The sequence below is a fragment of the Maniola hyperantus genome, chromosome 12 (assembly GCF_902806685.2).
Source record: "Maniola hyperantus chromosome 12, iAphHyp1.2, whole genome shotgun sequence".
NCBI lineage: Eukaryota > Metazoa > Arthropoda > Insecta > Lepidoptera > Nymphalidae > Maniola > Maniola hyperantus.
In genome coordinates, this window is record NC_048547.1 from 4384247 (window position 1) to 4404277 (window position 20031).

Sequence of the window (20031 nt, forward strand, 5' to 3'; positions counted from 1 at the left end):
AATAAGATAGTATTACTTAGCGGTATTAGTAAAATAATTACATTAATATCCAAAAATTACTTTATCAAATGGATCAATTATGCAAAACTCGTCGCAAAACTTGGAAAGTTTTCAGAACTTCTTCTCGCCTATCAAAATTAGATTAAAATGACTCTAATTTCTACGAAAGCTACGTCACAGCCAGGGCGAGGGCAGGACGTGATGATTTAGGTAGGCGTGCGGTGTAGGCGTGGGACAACTTCAGCAGATTTCCGCACGCAGATATATGCCTACGAAATTCGGCTACAATCAGTACCCTTATTATAAATGCGAAAGTGTGTTTGTTTGTTGGTTTGTTGGTTTATTGGTTTGTTGGTTTGTTGGTTTGTCCTTCAATCACGTCGCAACGGTGCAACGGATTGACGTGATTTTTTGCATGGGTATAGATAAAGACCTGCAGAGTGACATATTTTTTATCCCGGAAAATAAAAGAGTTCCCACGGGATTTTTAAAATACTTAATTCCACGCAGACGAAGTCGCGGGCATCAGCTAGTGTAACATATATTGTAACATTAGCTTATGCCTGCCACTTTTTCCACGTGGACTACAGAAATTTCAAACACCAATTTTAATAACTAACTATAATAAACTAACCCCTTAGGGATTAAATTTTCAACGTCATAAGTTTGAGCTAGTTTTTCACGGTCCAACAGTCCAACTGATTTTGATGAAATTTGGTACAGAGTTATCTTACATCCTGGACATACATCAAGGTCATAGGCTACTACTTTTTATCCCGGAAAATTAAAAAGTTCCCACAGGATTTTTAAGCACTTTAATCCATGCGGACGAAGTCACGGGCATTATGTCGTAAATAATAAATATGCTTGATTGTTTTCATTATTGCTAGGTAAGTATATCCCGAAAAATCAAAGAGTTCCCACGGGATTTCAAAAAACCGAAATGAACGCGGACATCATCTAGTAGTGATATATTCGTCTCTCATGTTTTTTCATTGATGCCTCTTTACCTAATTGTGTTTGTTTCTAGTGGGTCGATGGATGGGAGCTGAATGGGCAAGTGTGGCCCGCCGACTCCTGGGACGACGATAGAGTAGTCGAATACTGTGACCAACGTCCACAGCGCAAACTGGTGTCTCGACAAAACGCTGCTCTTATACAGTACAGGGTGCCGGCACGAGGGAAGGGCTTCGCGGTTACCATACGGCATTTGCGAAATGCGAGACGTGAGTATTTTTGTAAGAAAATCTTTAAAATCCTAGAATGGAGGCTGCTTATACATAAGTAAGCATAGAGTTGCTTAGTAGTTTTAAGCAGCCAGCTTGGGAAGCTGTCCAGCAGACGATAAAAGGAGGCTGGCGGGAAGTCGCTGGATGAGGAAGGCTGAGGACTGGGTGTGGTGACTCTTAAATTAAAAAAAACTTTTAGATGATATTTTCGATCTGTAATTTTTATGTTCTAGAATAAGTTTGGTATTTTTGTTTATTGTTTATTATAGCTATTGCATAATTTGAACTCCATTAATAAACAAGATAACCTACCTATACTTAAAATATTCTATACTAATAACTAAATACAATTGAAATGTATGTCTGCAATTTCGAAATAACTAGGTAACTCATATTAAGCTCATATATCATATTACGGTTATTTAAAAAAACTTGCATGAAAGTTATTTATTTAAGGGATCTCACGCAAAAGTGGGTAACTTTTGCGTATGCGTGTATGCGCCGCGTTCAGCCAATATGTACTGCCTAGTCTTTAAAAATAACAAATTTTAAAAACATGAAAATCTACTTATATACCTACTTAATGAACATACACGTCATATAACTCACTAGCAACGGCTTCACTTCCGTGGGAATTTCGAAAAATCTGTCCTGAAAAACTAATAAAACCTGAGAACCTCGGTTGCAAAATTTCAGAATTTAGGTCCGAGAGTTTGGACTGGGCGTTGTTGAGTCAGTCAGTGAGTGAATTAGGACTTTTCTTTTCATTGTATGAGATAACCGTGACAAAAGTTGCGCTTGTAGATAGATTTAATAAAAGGTCTCAGTAAAGGTAAAGAATTTGCGAAGATAATAGGACACTAGGGAAATATGCGGAGTGAGTAGTATCATGCTAAATTGTTAAACTTTGAATAGAAAAATCTAGTTTCAACAACACTCGTTATGGTCCGAAGCAAATGACTAACTATGATACCTAGTAAATACTTCTCTTGAGAGTAGTTTCAAATTTTGGAAGACGTGGGTAGGTGCAGAACGCGCGGCGAGAGTTTGGCTTTGACCGTTATTGCGCAGAAATCAGAAATTGGGTATCAACGGGCAATTAGTGGGGTGCGGGGCGGGTGTGTAGGCGCACGCGGTGCTCTGATTGGCGCTCCACTGCTCCAGTCGTTCCCTGCCTCTGTTTGTACAATCACGTTCACAAGTGAATTGCTATTTTCGTTAATTGTTTATTATATAAGAATCTGAATAGCACTGCTGCTAAGACTTTTTTTTAATGTTAACTTTTGTATTTAATAATTATTTTAAGTTTTCTTTTGTTTGTATGTACCAATTTTACATGTATCTTGGAATAAATAATTTTATTAAAAAACAATTATTTAGAATTTTCATCGCTGTCTCTGTAAACTTTAAAAGGAAATAAACATTTTATATAAGTAAAATAACTATCAATAGTTTTAATAAATGAAGAAGTTTATCTATTTCGTATTATTTTCTAGCATTATTACCACTGTACATGAATTTTGACCCACTCAAATATCCAACCTGGTACATAAAAAAGGAAAAGTATTGTGTGCGTGACAGTACCCATGCGCAGTAATCCCCTCCACCCGAAGGTCAAAGCCAAACTCTCGCCGCGCGATCTGTAACATGTGGCTATTACTATAATAGAGAGAGAGCCAGCTGGTGCCAGACCTTCGTTATTTCATAAAAGCTGAAAATTTATCTGCGTATTGTCCCCAACACATGGAGGAATGATCAGCGACTATGAAGTTTGGATCATGGTGGCTTTGGGAGATAACAGATAATAAAGGTGTAGAAAATCTTACGTCAAATTATAAAGTCTAAATTTATATATTTTCTTCGGAATAGTACCTACCGGAGCGAGACCAATAATTGATCTATGGCCTACCTATTAGAAAACACGTCGTCATGCATTGCCAGACACTCGGTGTCGTGGCAACCCCCTGCCAGATGCCCTTAAAGCACACGAGTAGATATTATATACTCATGTGCTTAAAGTTTAAAAGTTTCACGGCGACTTTATCGATATATTTTATACCGAAAACTATATTGATTACTTGACTTTATATCTCGCGATAGTTCTTAATATGCCCGCAAGAGTGTCGTCAAAATTGGTTTAGCTGTTTTGAAGATTATCCCAGAAAAACAGGCACAAACTTTAATAGGATTTTTCACATTTTATTTTGCTAAAATTAGCAAAATAAAATGTAGTTATTTAAAACCATTTTATTTTCCTTGCCAGCCTGCAACCTGATGTTATTTGGTGCTGAAGGTGTCTACACACTGCGGAATCATGGCGTGACAGGAAACTGTTCGCTGATTGCAGTGTCACCGGCCACAGTGCGTGTACTAGACCTTAACATTGGACAGTCAGTGAAAAAAGGCGCCTTACTTGACGTCGAAACGGGGACTATTCATCACGTAAATATTTATTACGTATTTTTTATTGTGGTAACATATCAGTAATCATCAGTAGATACTATCACCTTTTTTGAGCTTTTCTCAAAAACTAAATCCCTCTAGATATACTTGTATTTAATAAACACAAAACCAATATTTGTATATTCTTGGACGACTAAACCGTTTCTTTGAGGGGAAAATTTAATAACCGTAAACGTTATAAAATTTTGTACAATGATTTTATATAAAAAAATCTAATCCCTGCAAATATTTTATGACTTGCTAACTTGCAGCGACTTTGCCCAGGTGGCATCATATCTGACATCATGATCAACCCATCGCCGGCTCACTACAGAGCACGGATCTCTTCTCAGAATGAGAAGGGTTTTGGCCACCTGTCAATCTGCACTTGGCCAGTGACCTAAGCCCTCCTCACTCTTTAAGGATACCCGTGCTCAGTAGGTATAGTCCGATCCGGTTTATAAAGAATTTTGTTGATTTTTAAACGATTTTTGTCATATATTTTGTCAACCATTTTTCATTTCTGAAAAAAATCTAATGTGATCAGTTCTAAGTTTATTTTTAATATTTCAAATAGTAATCTTGATGCATCCCATATAATAACGAGTAAGATTTTTAATCATTTATGATAACAGATATTACCTTTTTTAAGGCCTATTTGTATTAATATGTTCTAGGCTGTTTTCAAATTTCAGCTCGTTGAATTCTCTCCAATTTGAATTCATCCCCATAATGGTATATTGTACAACATCGAACTTATCGTGGCGATCAAGCTTAAGCTATCCTTTGCACATTCCTTTGCCCGAGTTAATTAAGCCGCGTGTACACTTGTTTGCACAGTGTACAAAGCGGGGCCTGGCGGACTACGCGGATATTGGGGGCGCCGGCGGGCTCGACCACACCAAAATGGAGATATACGACAGCATATGCGGGCTCGACTCCAACGAAGGTAATAGCATAAGCTACTTATAATACTACTTTCCAATGCTAGCATAACGCTGTGGCCTGAAATTTAATTAACGCCTCTCTTTCTATACCACGTAACTTTTGTCTCTCTCTTTCTCTCATAAGAGAGTTACGCGAATGCTGTTGAAGGCCCACCGCACCAGGGTTACGTGCCCAAGTGAGCCCGGTCTGGTATAATGGTAAAATAGTTCGATTCACCTACCTAATAAAAATCTATAAATCGTGTGAGGTCGATGATCTTTGTCAGCCCTAGCACAGACTACGGTCTATTTGGGCTGCAAATTTCAAACACCAGTCTTAGTTTTTGTCTAATGCTTTGGTCTAAAAGGGTAAAAAAATTAAATTAAAATTTCAATCTTTATGGCGATGGCGGCTGAAAAGTGAGTTACTAGAGCGAGTCCACGCAGGTATTATATTACAGAAAGACAGTTCGAAAAATACAATATCAAATTATCCAAAATATTACGTCCATTGTAAGACGCGGCTTGTAAGTTGTGACTATAGATTGCTCCGACATCAATGATTGTGAATGTTTTTTCAGCCGCCAATAATTTGATAATTGCATCTGCTTGTTTTAAAGTGCTAATTAAGTAGGTATCTATTAAAAACTGCTGTATAGATTTTATCCAGATTTCACCTTTGCCTCGTCTTTCCTAATACGTACCTTCCAACATAGGTGTTCCCTGCAACGTATAACTTAAGTACCTTTAAGACAAGAGTCAATACACATCTTCTATGCAAGCGCGCTCCAACCTTGACCTCATCATTGCTTTTTATTTAGCACGATTGTCGTGTACGGGAGCGGTGTGCAGGCTCGACCGTACCAAAGGGGAGATCTCCCACCGAGCGGTTGGTTGTGCTCGGTAGCGCCAGCTGGGCCGACGGTTGTATCTTGAAATTTCTATATATAGTCCAGATTGCCGAACACTCTGTTAGTGCGAGTACTGTCGGCGGTACATTTGTTCGGGACTACGTCATCGATTGAACAGCGCCATCTAGTTTGTACTGTGGCAACCGCCACAGTCGCAATTGTCGTCAAACGCAAGCCTATATAGCAAAGCTTGTAGCAAAGTAATGTTTAAATTAAGTCCTCTGGCCATCGAAATTACTTAGGTATTTATAGCCTCTGACTGAAATCGTTTGAAGCCAAATGAATTATGGATAAGTCTCCTCACCTATTGCCTATGTGTTCTATGAGTGATATAGATACCCCAAAAAAAGTTTTAAATAAAATACTTTTAAAATGTTCTGAGCAATAAAGCCGCCTTTGTTTTTAGTTTCTTTGTTTTTTGTCTTGTTTATCTCATGTTTTCAAGTATTTCTAACTATCTACCATCTTTTGATAATGTTCCTTGAAGTCATTTATGTGTCCAAAATAAACAATCGAGTTAACCAAAAATAAATTAAATTTGAATCTTCCAAAGACTCTTAACCAGCTGAAAACAAAGCTCTTCCAAATGTTGACAAAATCGTATTACTAGCAATGGTATTTTTGGAACAGAAAATGGAATTATTGATTCTTTTTTAGGGTTCCGTGCCCGAAGTGTGTCTACGGAACCCTATTACTAAGACTTCGCCGTCCGCCCGTCTGTCCGTCCACCCGTCCGTGTACCTGTCAGCAGGCTGTATCTCGTGAACCGTAAGAGATAGAGAATTTAAATTTTCACAGAATGTGTATTTCTATTGCCGCTACAACAACTAATAATAACAATTTCAAAATGACCGCTATAAAAAGTAAAAAAATCAAAAACTGATATTTTTGTACGATTTTATGGAACCCTTCGTGTGCGAGTCCAACTCGCATTTTACCGTATTTTTTAAATATTATTTAATACTAGGTATATATAGAACTCGTAACCTTTGCAAGATTGGGGCAACAAGATTAGAACAAAAATAGCTCAGACCTCAGTACTCTATCTAGCATTAGGGAAATAAGATGTCAAAGTAACAAGATTGATTACCGTAAAAAGATGTAAGAAGCAAAGTGAGTCGTGAGGAACCGTAATAATATGTATTGAGAATCTATTATGTATGTAAGATCTATGAGTTGGTGGGTGTGAAACTGTACCTAGGGCATAGTCAAGGCGTATTTCTGTCTATTGAAAACAGCATTTCAATTTCATGATATATCTACCACACGACCTAAAGACCTCTAAGGTATGCAATAATAATAATAACTCTTATTAATAGCACAGTTTTACGAAATAGTAAGAGTATAGTAGCTTATTAGTAGTGTACAAATTAATCATTGAAAATACTTTTTACGCATGACGATATATTATTATAATTCTTTAAATAATATGTCGAATATTCCGAATACTTAAGTGGGCGCAGTTCGGTGCTTTCGGTGCTACACGTAGGAGGGTAATTACTACATAATTTGGTACGCTCAAAACTAAGACGTATTATATCAGTTTGTCTTGCCATTATCTACGTTCACCGATATATAAAATATTGAAAACATAATAATTTTAAAGTTACGAGCCTCGAATCATTCCTCCATATATTCCTATTACAATGATAACTTTGGGCGTAAATAAATAAAATTATAAAATAAATAAAAAAATAAAAAAAAAGCCTTTATTGTCTAATACGTTAATTCCAATTATATCTCCTATTACAATAATTTATTTATTTTTACATCATTTTTGATCATAAATTCATCGTATTCGAAACAATATCAATTCATAAAAATATATCAGTTCATTCATCGTCATAATAAAATTAGTTTCTAATGTCAAAATTTATGTTTATATGTTATATTTAAGTCCCTTATAGTAATATATTCAGTCACGCATTAGTCGCCTCAATGGCGTAGGCCTCCCCCAAATCTCTCCAAAGCTCTATATATTATTAATAAAATTAGGAGTGTGAAAATTCTGAAACAATTTAATTTTAGACATAATTTATTTATTATATTAGTTGAAATATCTTTACTTTGCAAACATTTTCTAAACCCTTTTCGCGCGCTTGATTCGGTGAAAATCATCGTGCCTCTCACCTTTCTCGTACAATGTCAGGTGAAAAGCAAACAGGTTACCCACGTGCGCCGACAATTCCGGTCGAGCGTACTGCGTCACCTTAATTAGAATACTTACATTTTTTCTTTCTACGTTTGCAGAACTTCGGGCTAATAAAGAAAGATTTTTAGAACATTAACTCATATGGACCATCTAATTTTTTATTATTACTTAGTACAGTTCTACTGGAAACCTTCCACACTTGTTAATAAATAATAATTAATTAGTTAACGGTTCAAAAACAAAATCAAAAACTGGAGCACCTAACTACTTTTATTTCGATCTTCAAAATAAACTTTTGGCATATTTACAAATTCAATTTACGAGATTGGGTGCTACAAACATTTTCAAGTTTTCCGATAAAACGGTAAAAGCCTTAATAAGTAAATTGAATAGACTGCAAAATTATGTCAAGGTGCATAAAAGGGTCGAAAAATTGAAAACTTGTCGATAAAATGCCTTTGAATGTTGAAAATATTTTTCCTTTTTAAAGTAATTTTATTAGTGTGACTGGTTCGTGTGTTGTCATCCCGTTGATATTGATAACTGAATAATATTTTATTGCAGAATAATAATATTTTTAGGGTTCCGTACCTCAAAAGGAAAAACGGAATCTAGAAACCTACAGGGTACTTCCCGTTGACATAGAACACAATCATGAAATTTGGCAGGTAGGTAGGTCTTATAGCACACGTAAGGGGAAAATCCGAAAACCGTAAATCACAAAAAACAAATTAATGTGTTCATTAACAAATAATTAGTATTTTAACTTTCAAGGTAACATTAATATATTAAGTGGGTAGGTATTATATGAAAGGGATACCTGTGCATTCAAAAACAGATTTTTATTTATTTATATGTATGTATCATAGTTTTTAAACTACCTATCGTGCAAAATGTAAAAAAATACGACTGTAGTACGAAACCCTCGTTGCGCGAGCCTGGCTCACACTTGGCCGATTTTTTTATAATTAACATAGTTTCGTTTGTGATTGGTTGGTGTCTTAAAATGGTTAACGCTCAGTGAGTTTTTCGTCTTCGTCATTTGTCCCATACAAGTCACGTAACAGAGAGAGTTCCATACTAACTCCACTCCGTGGATAGCTTATATGAATAGCTTACAAAATGTAGGTACCTATTTATATAACACTAGCTGATGCCCGCGACTTCGTCCGCGTGGAATTAGGTTTTTTAAAAATCCCGTGGGGACTCTTTGATTTTCCGAGATAAAAAATAGCCTATGTCACTCTCTAGGTCAATCTATACCCATGCAAAAAATCACGTCGATCCGTTGCTCTATTGCGACGTGATTGAAGGACAAACCAACAAACCAACAAACAAACACACTTTCGCATTTATAATAAGGGTACTGCTGAGATAAAATTAATATTTAGATAACATTAATTAGGGATAAGCCTTTGAAACAAAACAAACAATTCAGTTTCATTTACGCGGGATAGTAATTTGCATATGAATAAGCGCCTAATTTGCAATACCATAATATGCCAAATTGAGAAAATATTGCTACGGAATTGTTTACTATCCTGTGCAATTCAAATACGAGTGTATTTGCGATAAACATTAATTATTATTAACTGTGATAATAGGTATATTACTAATGCCATTTCACCTACCACCTTTACATCATTCTACTGTGCAATGGCGTCACGAGTTGTGTAGTAAGCCATTATGTTTTATATTTGTTTCAGCATATCGTCCAGCTTTCATCGCCTGTGAGGATACGGTGGTCCGACTCGTATCCAGTGGGAAGTACCTAAACTCGATCACTCTAGCATTCGCACCACTACCCCTCGAGCATTACGAGCATGCCGACCTCATCTGCGGCCTGAATGATATCTAAGATCGGCATCAACTTATCTGGACGTCGCTTAGCATCCTAATAATCCTGACTGGCTGGGCGGATTAATGGGTGTTGACTTCATGGTATTATGTTCAATAGGTATAATTTTAACAAAGTAGGTAGTTATTTATTGACAAATAGGTAATCACTTACGTGAATTCAATGGCCCTACTGGAACTTTTCACGTGAATATTTTGGAAAATCTGTCCATCAATATTATACATCATGACTCGTGATCTGATATCTCCTAGATTAATGTAACCCTGGTGTCAGTTTTTTCAATTGTGAACATACATTCTGAGAAGTTAGAATCCAGTAGTTTAGTGAAACTTGAGAGCAAATACAAGAAGATATTTTAATTTATTGATATGATTAATAATTGTATCAGAACTTATTATGATAAAATTTAATGGAAGCTAACATTTTCTTGCAACGAGTGTGAGCAATCTTGAAAAATACACTGATATTAAATAGGTCTTTATTTCTGTCGTTTTTAGTTTTGAGAAGACGGCAATCAGGTGTGAGGTGCGGGCGCCCCGCACATCCGCACGTCAACCGCGCTGTACCACGCCGGGTTAGCGTGAAGGCTGTGCGGGTGTACGGGGCGTCCCACCCTGATTGCCATCTCAACCTGTCGCGTACATAGGTACACTTAGTAGAAATATAATTTATTGTTAAGAAATATTTATATAAGTAAATAAATGTACGATTTATATCTGTGTAACAAATAACGACATTATAATGTATTCTCGTGAAACCTATTAGATTCGTTTGCTAGTACTTAGCCGGGATGATGGAAAAAATGAGTCCTAAGCACTAATTAGGTAGTTTCAATCGTTGCCATTTTATCAATTCAATCTCCAAAAGGTTTATGTCACTGCAGTAAAAACAAAAGTACGACTAATAATAATTAACATTATTTTAGTAGGTATACTAATTATGTTTTTGTTATGGCCTTTGAAAAATCTCTAATTTAGGGCAAATTTTGAGGCAACTTCGTGCGTAAATAAACTATATAAGAAACTAGAAAATTGGAAAATTAACAACTTCATATTACACTTTACTCCATAGTCATTTCAAATGTCTTTAGTTTGTGTAATAAAATGTTTTCTTTTGCCAAGGGCCTAATTCCAAAGACGATTTGAAATTTTCACTTTCCATTTTTGACTAAAAAATCTTGTATCTTAAGGTGACGCAGGACGCTCGACCGAAATTGGCAGCGCACGTGGGTAACATGTTTGCTTTTCACTTGACATTGTATGAGAAAGTTGAGAGGCACGATGATTTTCACCGAAATCAAGCGCGCGAAAAGGGTTCAGGAAAAGTATTTTTGAGAAAAAACTGCTGAATTTATGTTTGCAAAGTAAAATTATTTCAACTAATGAATAAATAAACTACGTCTAATGATAAATTGTTTAAGAATTTTCATATCCCTAATCTTATTTATTTACGCCCAAAGTTGTCATTAATTTAGTGTTAAAAATAGGAATCTTTTGAGCCTCGTAACTTTTAAATCAATACTTTTTTCAATATTTTATATATCAATAAACCTAGATAATGACGAGATAAATCGATATAATTCTTAGTTTTGTGTGTACAATATCGAATATTGTTGTAATTTCCCTCCTACGTTTGTATGAAGAAAGCACCGAACTGAGTCCCCTTAAGCAAAATCCATTCACCTCTCTCGGGGTGAGGTGTGGTTAGAGGGAAAGGGTGACATCTTCTGTCATCTATGGAAACGGCACTATTTTAGGCTCCACCCGCCAACGAGTTGTCGTTTCGATGAAGCGAGTGCTGTACCTAACTGCCATCTATCATGTCATCGAATAAGAAAATATTATTCCCTTAATACGTCGTAAAACATAAACCTACTGTTTCTGTCAGTAATGTAGCATTTCTCCTTGAAGCCAATAAATTAATGTAAATATTGTCTTTTAAATTAAATCCGTGTTTTATTATTCCCGAATGGTGTACGTACCTGTTACTTATTAAAAAAAATTTAAAATATTTATACTAGATAGACAAATAGGTAGTGTGTCTTCTACCTATCTGTCTATCTAATAAATCCAACGCCTTAGTATTTATGGAAGAGCCAGCATCACTAGACAGGCTGTAGAGACACTGGGCGTAGCTGGGCGTAACAGTATACCTACCAATACTCGTAGTATTATTATATATTAGGCTTGTTCTATTCATCCTTAATATAAATAGCCTGATTGGGTTCTCCGGAGCACTGGAGCAAGTTTTCACCACAATTCTCTGTTCCGTCTCTCTTTATCACCGTAATGTGGCTTATAAAGGTTGGGGCGGACCCTTTCAGATTTGCGTAGCCACAGCGGAATAGTGTTCAATTTCTTGAATAGAGTTTAGTAGATTTTTAAAGCATGATGAACATTTTTAATTAATGAAGTATTCGTCAAAAACAATTTCCGCCAGACCAACGTCGTGCTAGCGGCAGGTTTTTTCCCAATGGATGCACAAAAAAATGGTCCAAAAATAAGAGGTAATTTTTTATGCTAAAATTAAATTTGTGTATCATAAGACTTCGAAGGTGCGCCTTCTTTGGAGCATGTGTAAACACATCGTTAGACTGCGATGCAATAAATAATTCAGAAAAACAGTAATGGGTTTAGTTATCCAATTTAGGAATGGTTTGCAACCAAAGACATCGTGACACCTGCAAAGCATCGATGTAGCAAAGCCATTAAGAACGACCGTCATTCCCCAGTTTACCCCTATGGAATAACCACGCATACAAGACAAAATTTTTTAATTGCATCATGATTTCAAGATTCTATTAGGTCTACAAGGATTTCTAAACTATAATTTGCTAGTGAGGAGTTTGTAGACGGCGCAACTGTCTTTTTTTAAATAGAAAAAAAGATTTTTTATTCAAATAAATTTTTAAAAGTAAGTAGGTACTTCTGAATCTTAAAATGCATCTACCACTGGTGCGGAAATATTTAGGCAATAAAACAATTAGTATAGTTAAAATTTATTGAATAATTGTCTGAATAAAGATATGTATGTTATTTATGTAATATTCAAAGCAAAACTATTAAAGTCGAACATAATAATATTTAAAATAATTCATTTTCATCTACCGTGTAATATTTTGTTTTTTGCAAAGTACAGTGAACTACATGTAGATTGGTTCAAAAATATTGAAATATGTAATAAAAATATATCAACTATAATACAATGTATATAAAACAATGTGTAGGTACCTATTAGATTATCTATGTTATTGAAAAAATCTTCTAAACTTCTTAGTGGATTTCAATTTCCAATGGTTCTTACCTTGGTTTACATTTTACGAGAAAGATTTATAATATTATGTGTAAAGGGCGTTGTACGCCAAAGCAACAATATGCGACAATGCGGCATGCTAAAATGGATATAATTATTAACTTTGCGCCGAAGCACGCGGCAATCTATTTTATGCCGAGACAGCGTCGTGCTGTAGTATTCTTGCTGCATTTTTAATTATTGTACCATATCGCCCTGTAGCACTATGTTGCTCTGGTGTAAATGAAGCTTAACACATTTACAATAAACGGGAGCAAGCTCACAGGCAACTACTTAATAGTTGGACATAAACTCTAAATCCCAGTCACTTGACAGCTAGAGCCACGACTGCAGAATAGCCAACTTCAGTAGATTCAAAGGGAAGTTATTTTATTCCTTAGCGTAAATCACTGTACTTTACAAATAAAATAGAATATCTATTTCTTTGATACAATCATAATATTTAGAATTTACGAAGAACAACTAAATAGATGTGAGATAATATTTAATATTAGTTTATTATCAACTAATACAGATCTATAAGCGATACAGCTCACCATATTGAAATCCAAAATAATAAACAGATATTGTCAAAGTCATTTGCATTTCTATTGGTATTTTAATGAGTATGTAATTTTAATGAGAGCCGATATGTATACATTACATAGCACCTAATGTTTAAGCAACACCTAACTCCCGATCATTGCAGAATTATCAGTATTCTAAACATTTCGACATTTCGGTTATTAGACTAATTATTATTAAGTGTAACATTAAACTATTTTTTATTTACTACCAATATCCACAAAAAATTAAAGTTCCATTTAAAAAATGTTAATTTATGTAAGTATGCACATTTTTACGGATTTTATAGAATACATCATTTTTTTAAACTTGATAAATATTGAAAAGCATAGGTAGTTACATAAAATAAACAAAAAATATGTCAGTCTACTAAGAGTGATTTTATATATAATATCAGATATGTCCTGGATACAAAACTATTTTATAGTAGGTAGTATATTATTATTTTCTTTGTAATCTGACAAGTAGGTAGGTATATGAAAATCGAAAACAGGTAAACCACTCCATTGCATAAGTAATTTTTATAAATTAAATTGATTTTTATTAATTTAAATCATTAGGTAGATTTTTTTATAATTTATATAAATTTTATGATAGTGTTTTACCTACACTTCAAGTTTCTAAATTATTATAAAAACATATCAAAAGTGATGAAAGGCCTTCCAGGCGCGATACCCAGGGGAAATCCAGGTTCGAATCCTGCTGGCCCCGCGATTTTTGTTACTGTAAGTATTTAAGTTTATTTAGAAATTTTAATTTCTAAATATTTAGGTAGGTATCATTTTTATTTTTATTCTATTTAAATGATTTCTTATTGAATAAGTATCATTGATAACGCTGATTTATATGCAATAATAAATGCAACTGTTAAAGGTAGGTACTTAAAAAATACGTTTAAAAAATGCAACATCAATATTATTATGATTGTGTGATGACGAATGGCGGCATCAACACATAGAATCCTTAATATTTTGTATTGCCATACATATACCTACTTAATAGACCATACTGGATAGGTATACAACAATGTGCTTTTTTATCCATTACATAAATCGAATCCCAAAAAGCTCTTTCATAACTTCTAAATAATGATCCTCTCCCAACATTTATGGAAAATATTTTAATATGGCTTTAAAATTGAAAAAATAATACTAAAAAAGTCTAGGTCGCAACTGCAGTATTCGTTACTTGTAAGTTGTTCTTATATAGTAACATCAATAACAAATCGCAACGAATTATAAAAAGCTTTATTTTTACACAAATAACATTAAACATTTAATTACTAACAAACAATTAACAGCTCTTTCTAAGAAACTACACATTTATTTGCTGTGTATCGTTAATTTATTATACTTTGATCAGATTATTATAAGGAATCACAATTTTCGGGTAAATAAATAATTTCTTTATTAAAATAAAATTTTATATTTAACAATTATTTATTATTTATTTATTCATAAAGTATGTAAAAGACCCGAATAAATAATTGAATTTCATTTGGCAATAATATAATGACGTATATTATTACTGCTTAAACTATAGGATGACAATAATACTTCGATCACTACTATCTTAAATATAATATTAATTTAATATACTAAAAATAATTCTAATTTATATACAGTGATCACCACATGTGCAAATAATTTGTAATGTGAAATATAAAATAAATATAATATCTACTTTTAAAACTATTTTATTTATTTTAATATAAAAAGAATTGAAACAATGAAGTCATTATAATACCACGTATTAATCGAAATCACATTCAATCTATTAAATTATATTATTACACCTATCAAGAGCTAATACACTAGCTAAAACAGATATTAATTATTAACATTCAGTTAATTTTGCAGTTAGGCCCAGAAAAATTAATGTTATGAAAAATAATAATAATAATATAATATGACGTAAGTATCGTACATACAAATAAGAAAAATGCAAGTTAGCCTAAATATACATTTTTCTACATATTTCATAGTTCTATCTACATAATAACATAGTTAGTGTAATTTTATTCCATATAATGGCTGGTAAAAAGTTGTAATTTTAGTACTTGCTATTGCACTTTTAAATCACATGAGCTCTAAGGTGTATGTTTACAAGAAACATTGCCGTTTGTATAAATCTGTCATTTTATAAACATTCATAAATACATTTTTTTGTACTATACCTATCCACGGAAATAAGTTACTATTAAGTTATCTCCTTCGATAGAGTATAAACAATACATTTTATAAAGCCGGGTACTCATTTGATTGAGATGTCGGCGAGCGGAGTTTAAGCGGAGCCTTTCTGTTTGCGGCATCAAGTGTGGATGTACTATGAAGCTACTACAAACACGGCCATTGATCCTGCCTCAAACGTGGAGTATCCCTTTGTGTTCGTCAAAAAAACGCCTCGCCATATTGCGGAAAATCCGTGGAACTACTTTGTACTTAGTGACCATAGACTATTTACTAGTGGCGCCCCCAGAGCAAGTTTTTTATATATTTTCTTGTCAGGTTTTACAAAGAATATGAGTGAAACGCTCGAAGTGTGTTCTAGAGTGCTCGTTCGAGGCTTCTAAATTCGTCTACGCACCGTGAATTTATTGTTTATTGCATGTTCGGTTTACCAAGTGTAGGTGCAGGTTGTTAGTAGTAATAATCTATACAATGGGAGTGTAAATAAAAAAAAGGTAAAACTATCATTGTCTATAATATAGTAAGTAGGTACGTAGGTGCAAGTCTGCTGCGAGCCGCTCATCATCGGTGAGCGCGTAGCGATCCACCGGGCGACGGTGTTTCTGCGAGCGCTTGCACTGCAGTGGATTTGGAGACTATGGAGAGTTTGTAGTTGGATACGCGGTAACAATACACGAAGCGTATTTATGAACGTCTTGTAAGTTGTTAGAATATCATATAGGTACATTATAATATTATGTTACACCTCTAGCAGCCGAAATTAATAATCAAACTAAGTGTATACAATTATTCATGACAAATAAAAATGTTGCTAAGTAAATTATTTATCGACAGATAGGGTTGATTATAAGTGAGTACCCGGCCTAATGATATTAATGAAATAAGTTCAGACGATTTTGTCAGATTAACTAACTGACGAATATTACTAGAGAGGAGTAGACCCCGTTATTGTTAAACCTTCGCGTTGCCCGTCGGCGGCGCTTGCTGCGGTCCGTCTATTTTATTCTGGCCATTGATATTTATAATAAAAATAACTACACCTTGATTTACTTTACAATTTAAGAACACTTGACAGGGAATAAAGAAGCCGCAGGCGGTCGCTAGTACTTGTGCATTATTTTTCCGACCGTCAGACTACTAGCAACAGCCAAAGTTTAAATTATGGCTATTTTTGACACCTGTGAATGTGACAAGATTTCGGGTCTACCTACTGATGAGTGATGATGACAGTCTGTGTAATACACATATTATAATGTTTTCAAAATATTGCCATCTATTCCGAGATACTAATAAAGAATTGTTATATTTTAATTACATCACTTTACATCTTATTATTAACTAATTAAAGCTATCCCATACAACTTTTCATATTGTGCTTAATTCGACGAAAAAGCGAGATGGTGCATTGTTTTATAGTTTCTTATATAGTTATTTGAAGGATAAACTTCCTTGAATACCTATTCAGATATGGACAGACTCCTGGGGAAAATAACACTACAAAGTGCGTACAAAGGCTTAATTTATTTATTTGTAAATTCTACAAAACTATCTCCAGTAAATTAAAGGCCGCGATTACTCCTGTAAGTTTTACTCGAGTACCTATCTTTCGTAATTAGTTGACAACAAATTTACTATTGTAAATGTTCTTATGAGAGTGTTTACATTTGTAAATTTGTAAGTTAATCATGCAAGCTATACGTGAGTAAAACTTACAAGTGTATCCACGGCCAAAGACTGGTCAATATAAGTATGATTTGACATAAGACAAATTCCAACAAAAGATATTTGGTGAATTATGAATGATTTTTGGCTTTACTCCAGTGAACCTACACATCAATATAAAATAAGCCTACTTATCAAATCGGACTGCCAGAAGTAGTTCTTGCCGATTGCTGAAAACTCCTGTAACTTTGTTAACTTTTTGGGTAATAGATCTATTGAATTGATTTTATAAATTCCACCACTAGTAACTAGTTAAAATATACTTTTAAGATAGTTGTAGATAGATAGATAAAAAAGTCCACATCGTCGACACCATAATATAATATGTTATATTATGACTAATTACAAAAAGTAATAACCAACGAAGTACAGTTTGGAAAAACTAGTGAAACTCTAACCAAATCACGGACAAAATGTTTTACTTTTGGACATGGAAACCATAAGTTAAAAATTAAAATAATGTTACAAAATTGTGAAGTTTTGCCGATTTTCAATCTTTCAACCTGAAAACAACCCCTTTCTGCACTGATTTTGGTTAACTTTTTTGTCAATGAATACACGTCTTAGTACTAAAAACTGTTTTTATTGTTGAAATAAATGTTGGTGGTTAGATAAATTTTTCAAAATTGACTCGTCTATTTAAGACGGGTAAATTTAGCAATTCTATTTTAGATACAAAAAGTATGATGTGTGACACTCGCCACCTGAGAGAGTTCTGAAACTGTACTGTAACTGTACAACTGTACAAGATACTTCATAATGATTTTAAAATACACCTACTTATGCAACGAGGTATAACACGAAGAGGTAAACCTAAATATTTTTTGACTCTCGCTTTTCATGCTCTGAAGGTAGCAATATTTAAATATTCCTCTGTGTAGCGGTAACAGCTGCTAAATTTCATGTTTTTAAAATGTTAAATTTTATGTTTTTAAAATGTACACTATGGTGATATCAAAGCACGCAAAATAAAAGCACGAGCGAGGCGTGTGCGAAATTATTTATTATTTTTACAGATTTTTTAAAAAGTAATTTCGCATCTAGGATTTCGAGAGGGAAGATTTAACTTCCAACCCTACGGTCAAAAGGTAAGGATCCCACAAAATTAATAAAATTATGGCATCACCGAATGGTACAATACATTCTGGTGTTCTGTCTAAAGCCATTTCGGTATCCACGTTATGAATATTTTTAATCTGTTTGAAGATAGTAGGTACATAATTGACATTTATATTATTCACTATCGCTAATGTTTTCATTTCACAAATACCATGTTTTAAATTTTATTAAATTCATAAGACGATTTCCATTTAAAGCATTATTAGATATGCTATAAGTAGATTAAATCAATTCGACGGAACGATTTTACGATTACCGCCTAAGTAGACTCTACTGAGTTTTCCTACTACAAGATTTTCATAGTTTTTAATTTAAAAAAACATATTGAATATCAAATTTAAAGAATTTTTAATAGCTAGGTACAAACAGTTTTTGCGACTGCAAAAATATGAGCTCCGTTATCTTTTTTAATGTTATTTATTTAATATTTCCAACTTATTTTTTGTGAAATATAGAACTTAAAAGTAGATACGCTACCGCACCCGATTATAATAATTATTATCAGATATACTTACACCACTAATTTTTAATTCCCATTAACTAAATAAACTTTCTTCTAAATAAAAATTGAATACATAGTCAAAAAAATTAAATCGAGATTCTTAAAATAATCCATAAAAATAGCAATTATTTTGGTCAATATTGTTAGCGTACCTATAAGTAGGGATATCTACTCGTGTGCTATATAAGCCTACAAGTGCCGCGCAGCGTTGAATTGTCGTACATTTTATTCTTATTTTAAAATCAAAACATACTTTGAAACTTGAACTTTTCCTGTATTCATCCTCAAAAATTTCATGCTAAATGAAAAATAGTGCTGTAGGTATATAATCAGAGAATCTAGTGTAACTTTTAAAGTAACATGACACCGGAGTTATTTTCATATGTCAATTTGTATGAAATTATTAAATTCCTTCCATACTAACTGCCGTACTCAGAGTCACTTAATCGTTACATAAGTTTAGTTAAAACGAGACAGAGCTATATCTCTCACATAAATCTGTCCCGTTTTAACTCAATCTTCAGAAACGATTAGCGACTCTTGAGTACGGCAGTAAATGACACGCCTTGGTAGGTACGCACTATCACGTTAGTTTACTTTAAGTTACGCTAAAGCTTCCCTTATTAGGTAGGTACTTTGGCAGGTAGGTACCTACTTACCGTTTAAAGAAACACTGACTTTTCATTAGTTTTTGTGGATGGCAGTGCTATATAAACATTGATTAAGTATAAAATGCATATCTAAGTATAATATCTTTTACTAGATATATTATTTAATTTATATTATTATTTATTATCCATTAATATTGAATAGTATATCTGTCTCATACATACATAGAAAAGTACATTATATCGGGATGTCGCGCCTAATTGTAAGAAGGGATTACTTACAAAATATATCTATTTATTTGTTTGAAGTCATAAGAATTGGATTTCATAAGATCCTCAAGTGGTACAAGTCAATAGCATCCTAAATAGTAAATATATTAATAAAAATTCGTCTCACAACGTACACTCATCTATACATAATATATAATATTTAATATAAAATTCTAAAATTTCGCTCTAATTAAGATATGTATCAGTTGCTATTCAAGCAGAGGCAC

The 20031-nt window shown here is 33.6% G+C and overlaps 1 protein-coding gene across 1 annotated transcript in view; it reads left to right on the top strand.

The window, feature by feature from the left end:
* LOC117987021 (corticotropin-releasing factor-binding protein) overlaps positions 1-11671 on the top strand; it is a 28388-nt gene extending 16717 nt beyond the window's left edge. The window contains exons 4-8 of the mRNA XM_034973984.2: positions 1031-1226; positions 3493-3671; positions 4512-4620; positions 9367-10707; positions 11187-11671. Of these exons, the coding sequence (XP_034829875.1) occupies positions 1031-1226; positions 3493-3671; positions 4512-4620; positions 9367-9518 (636 nt within the window). The 3' untranslated portion in view covers positions 9519-10707; positions 11187-11671. The remainder of the gene's footprint in view (positions 1-1030; positions 1227-3492; positions 3672-4511; positions 4621-9366; positions 10708-11186) is intronic.
* Positions 11672-20031: the final 8360 nt, after the last annotated feature.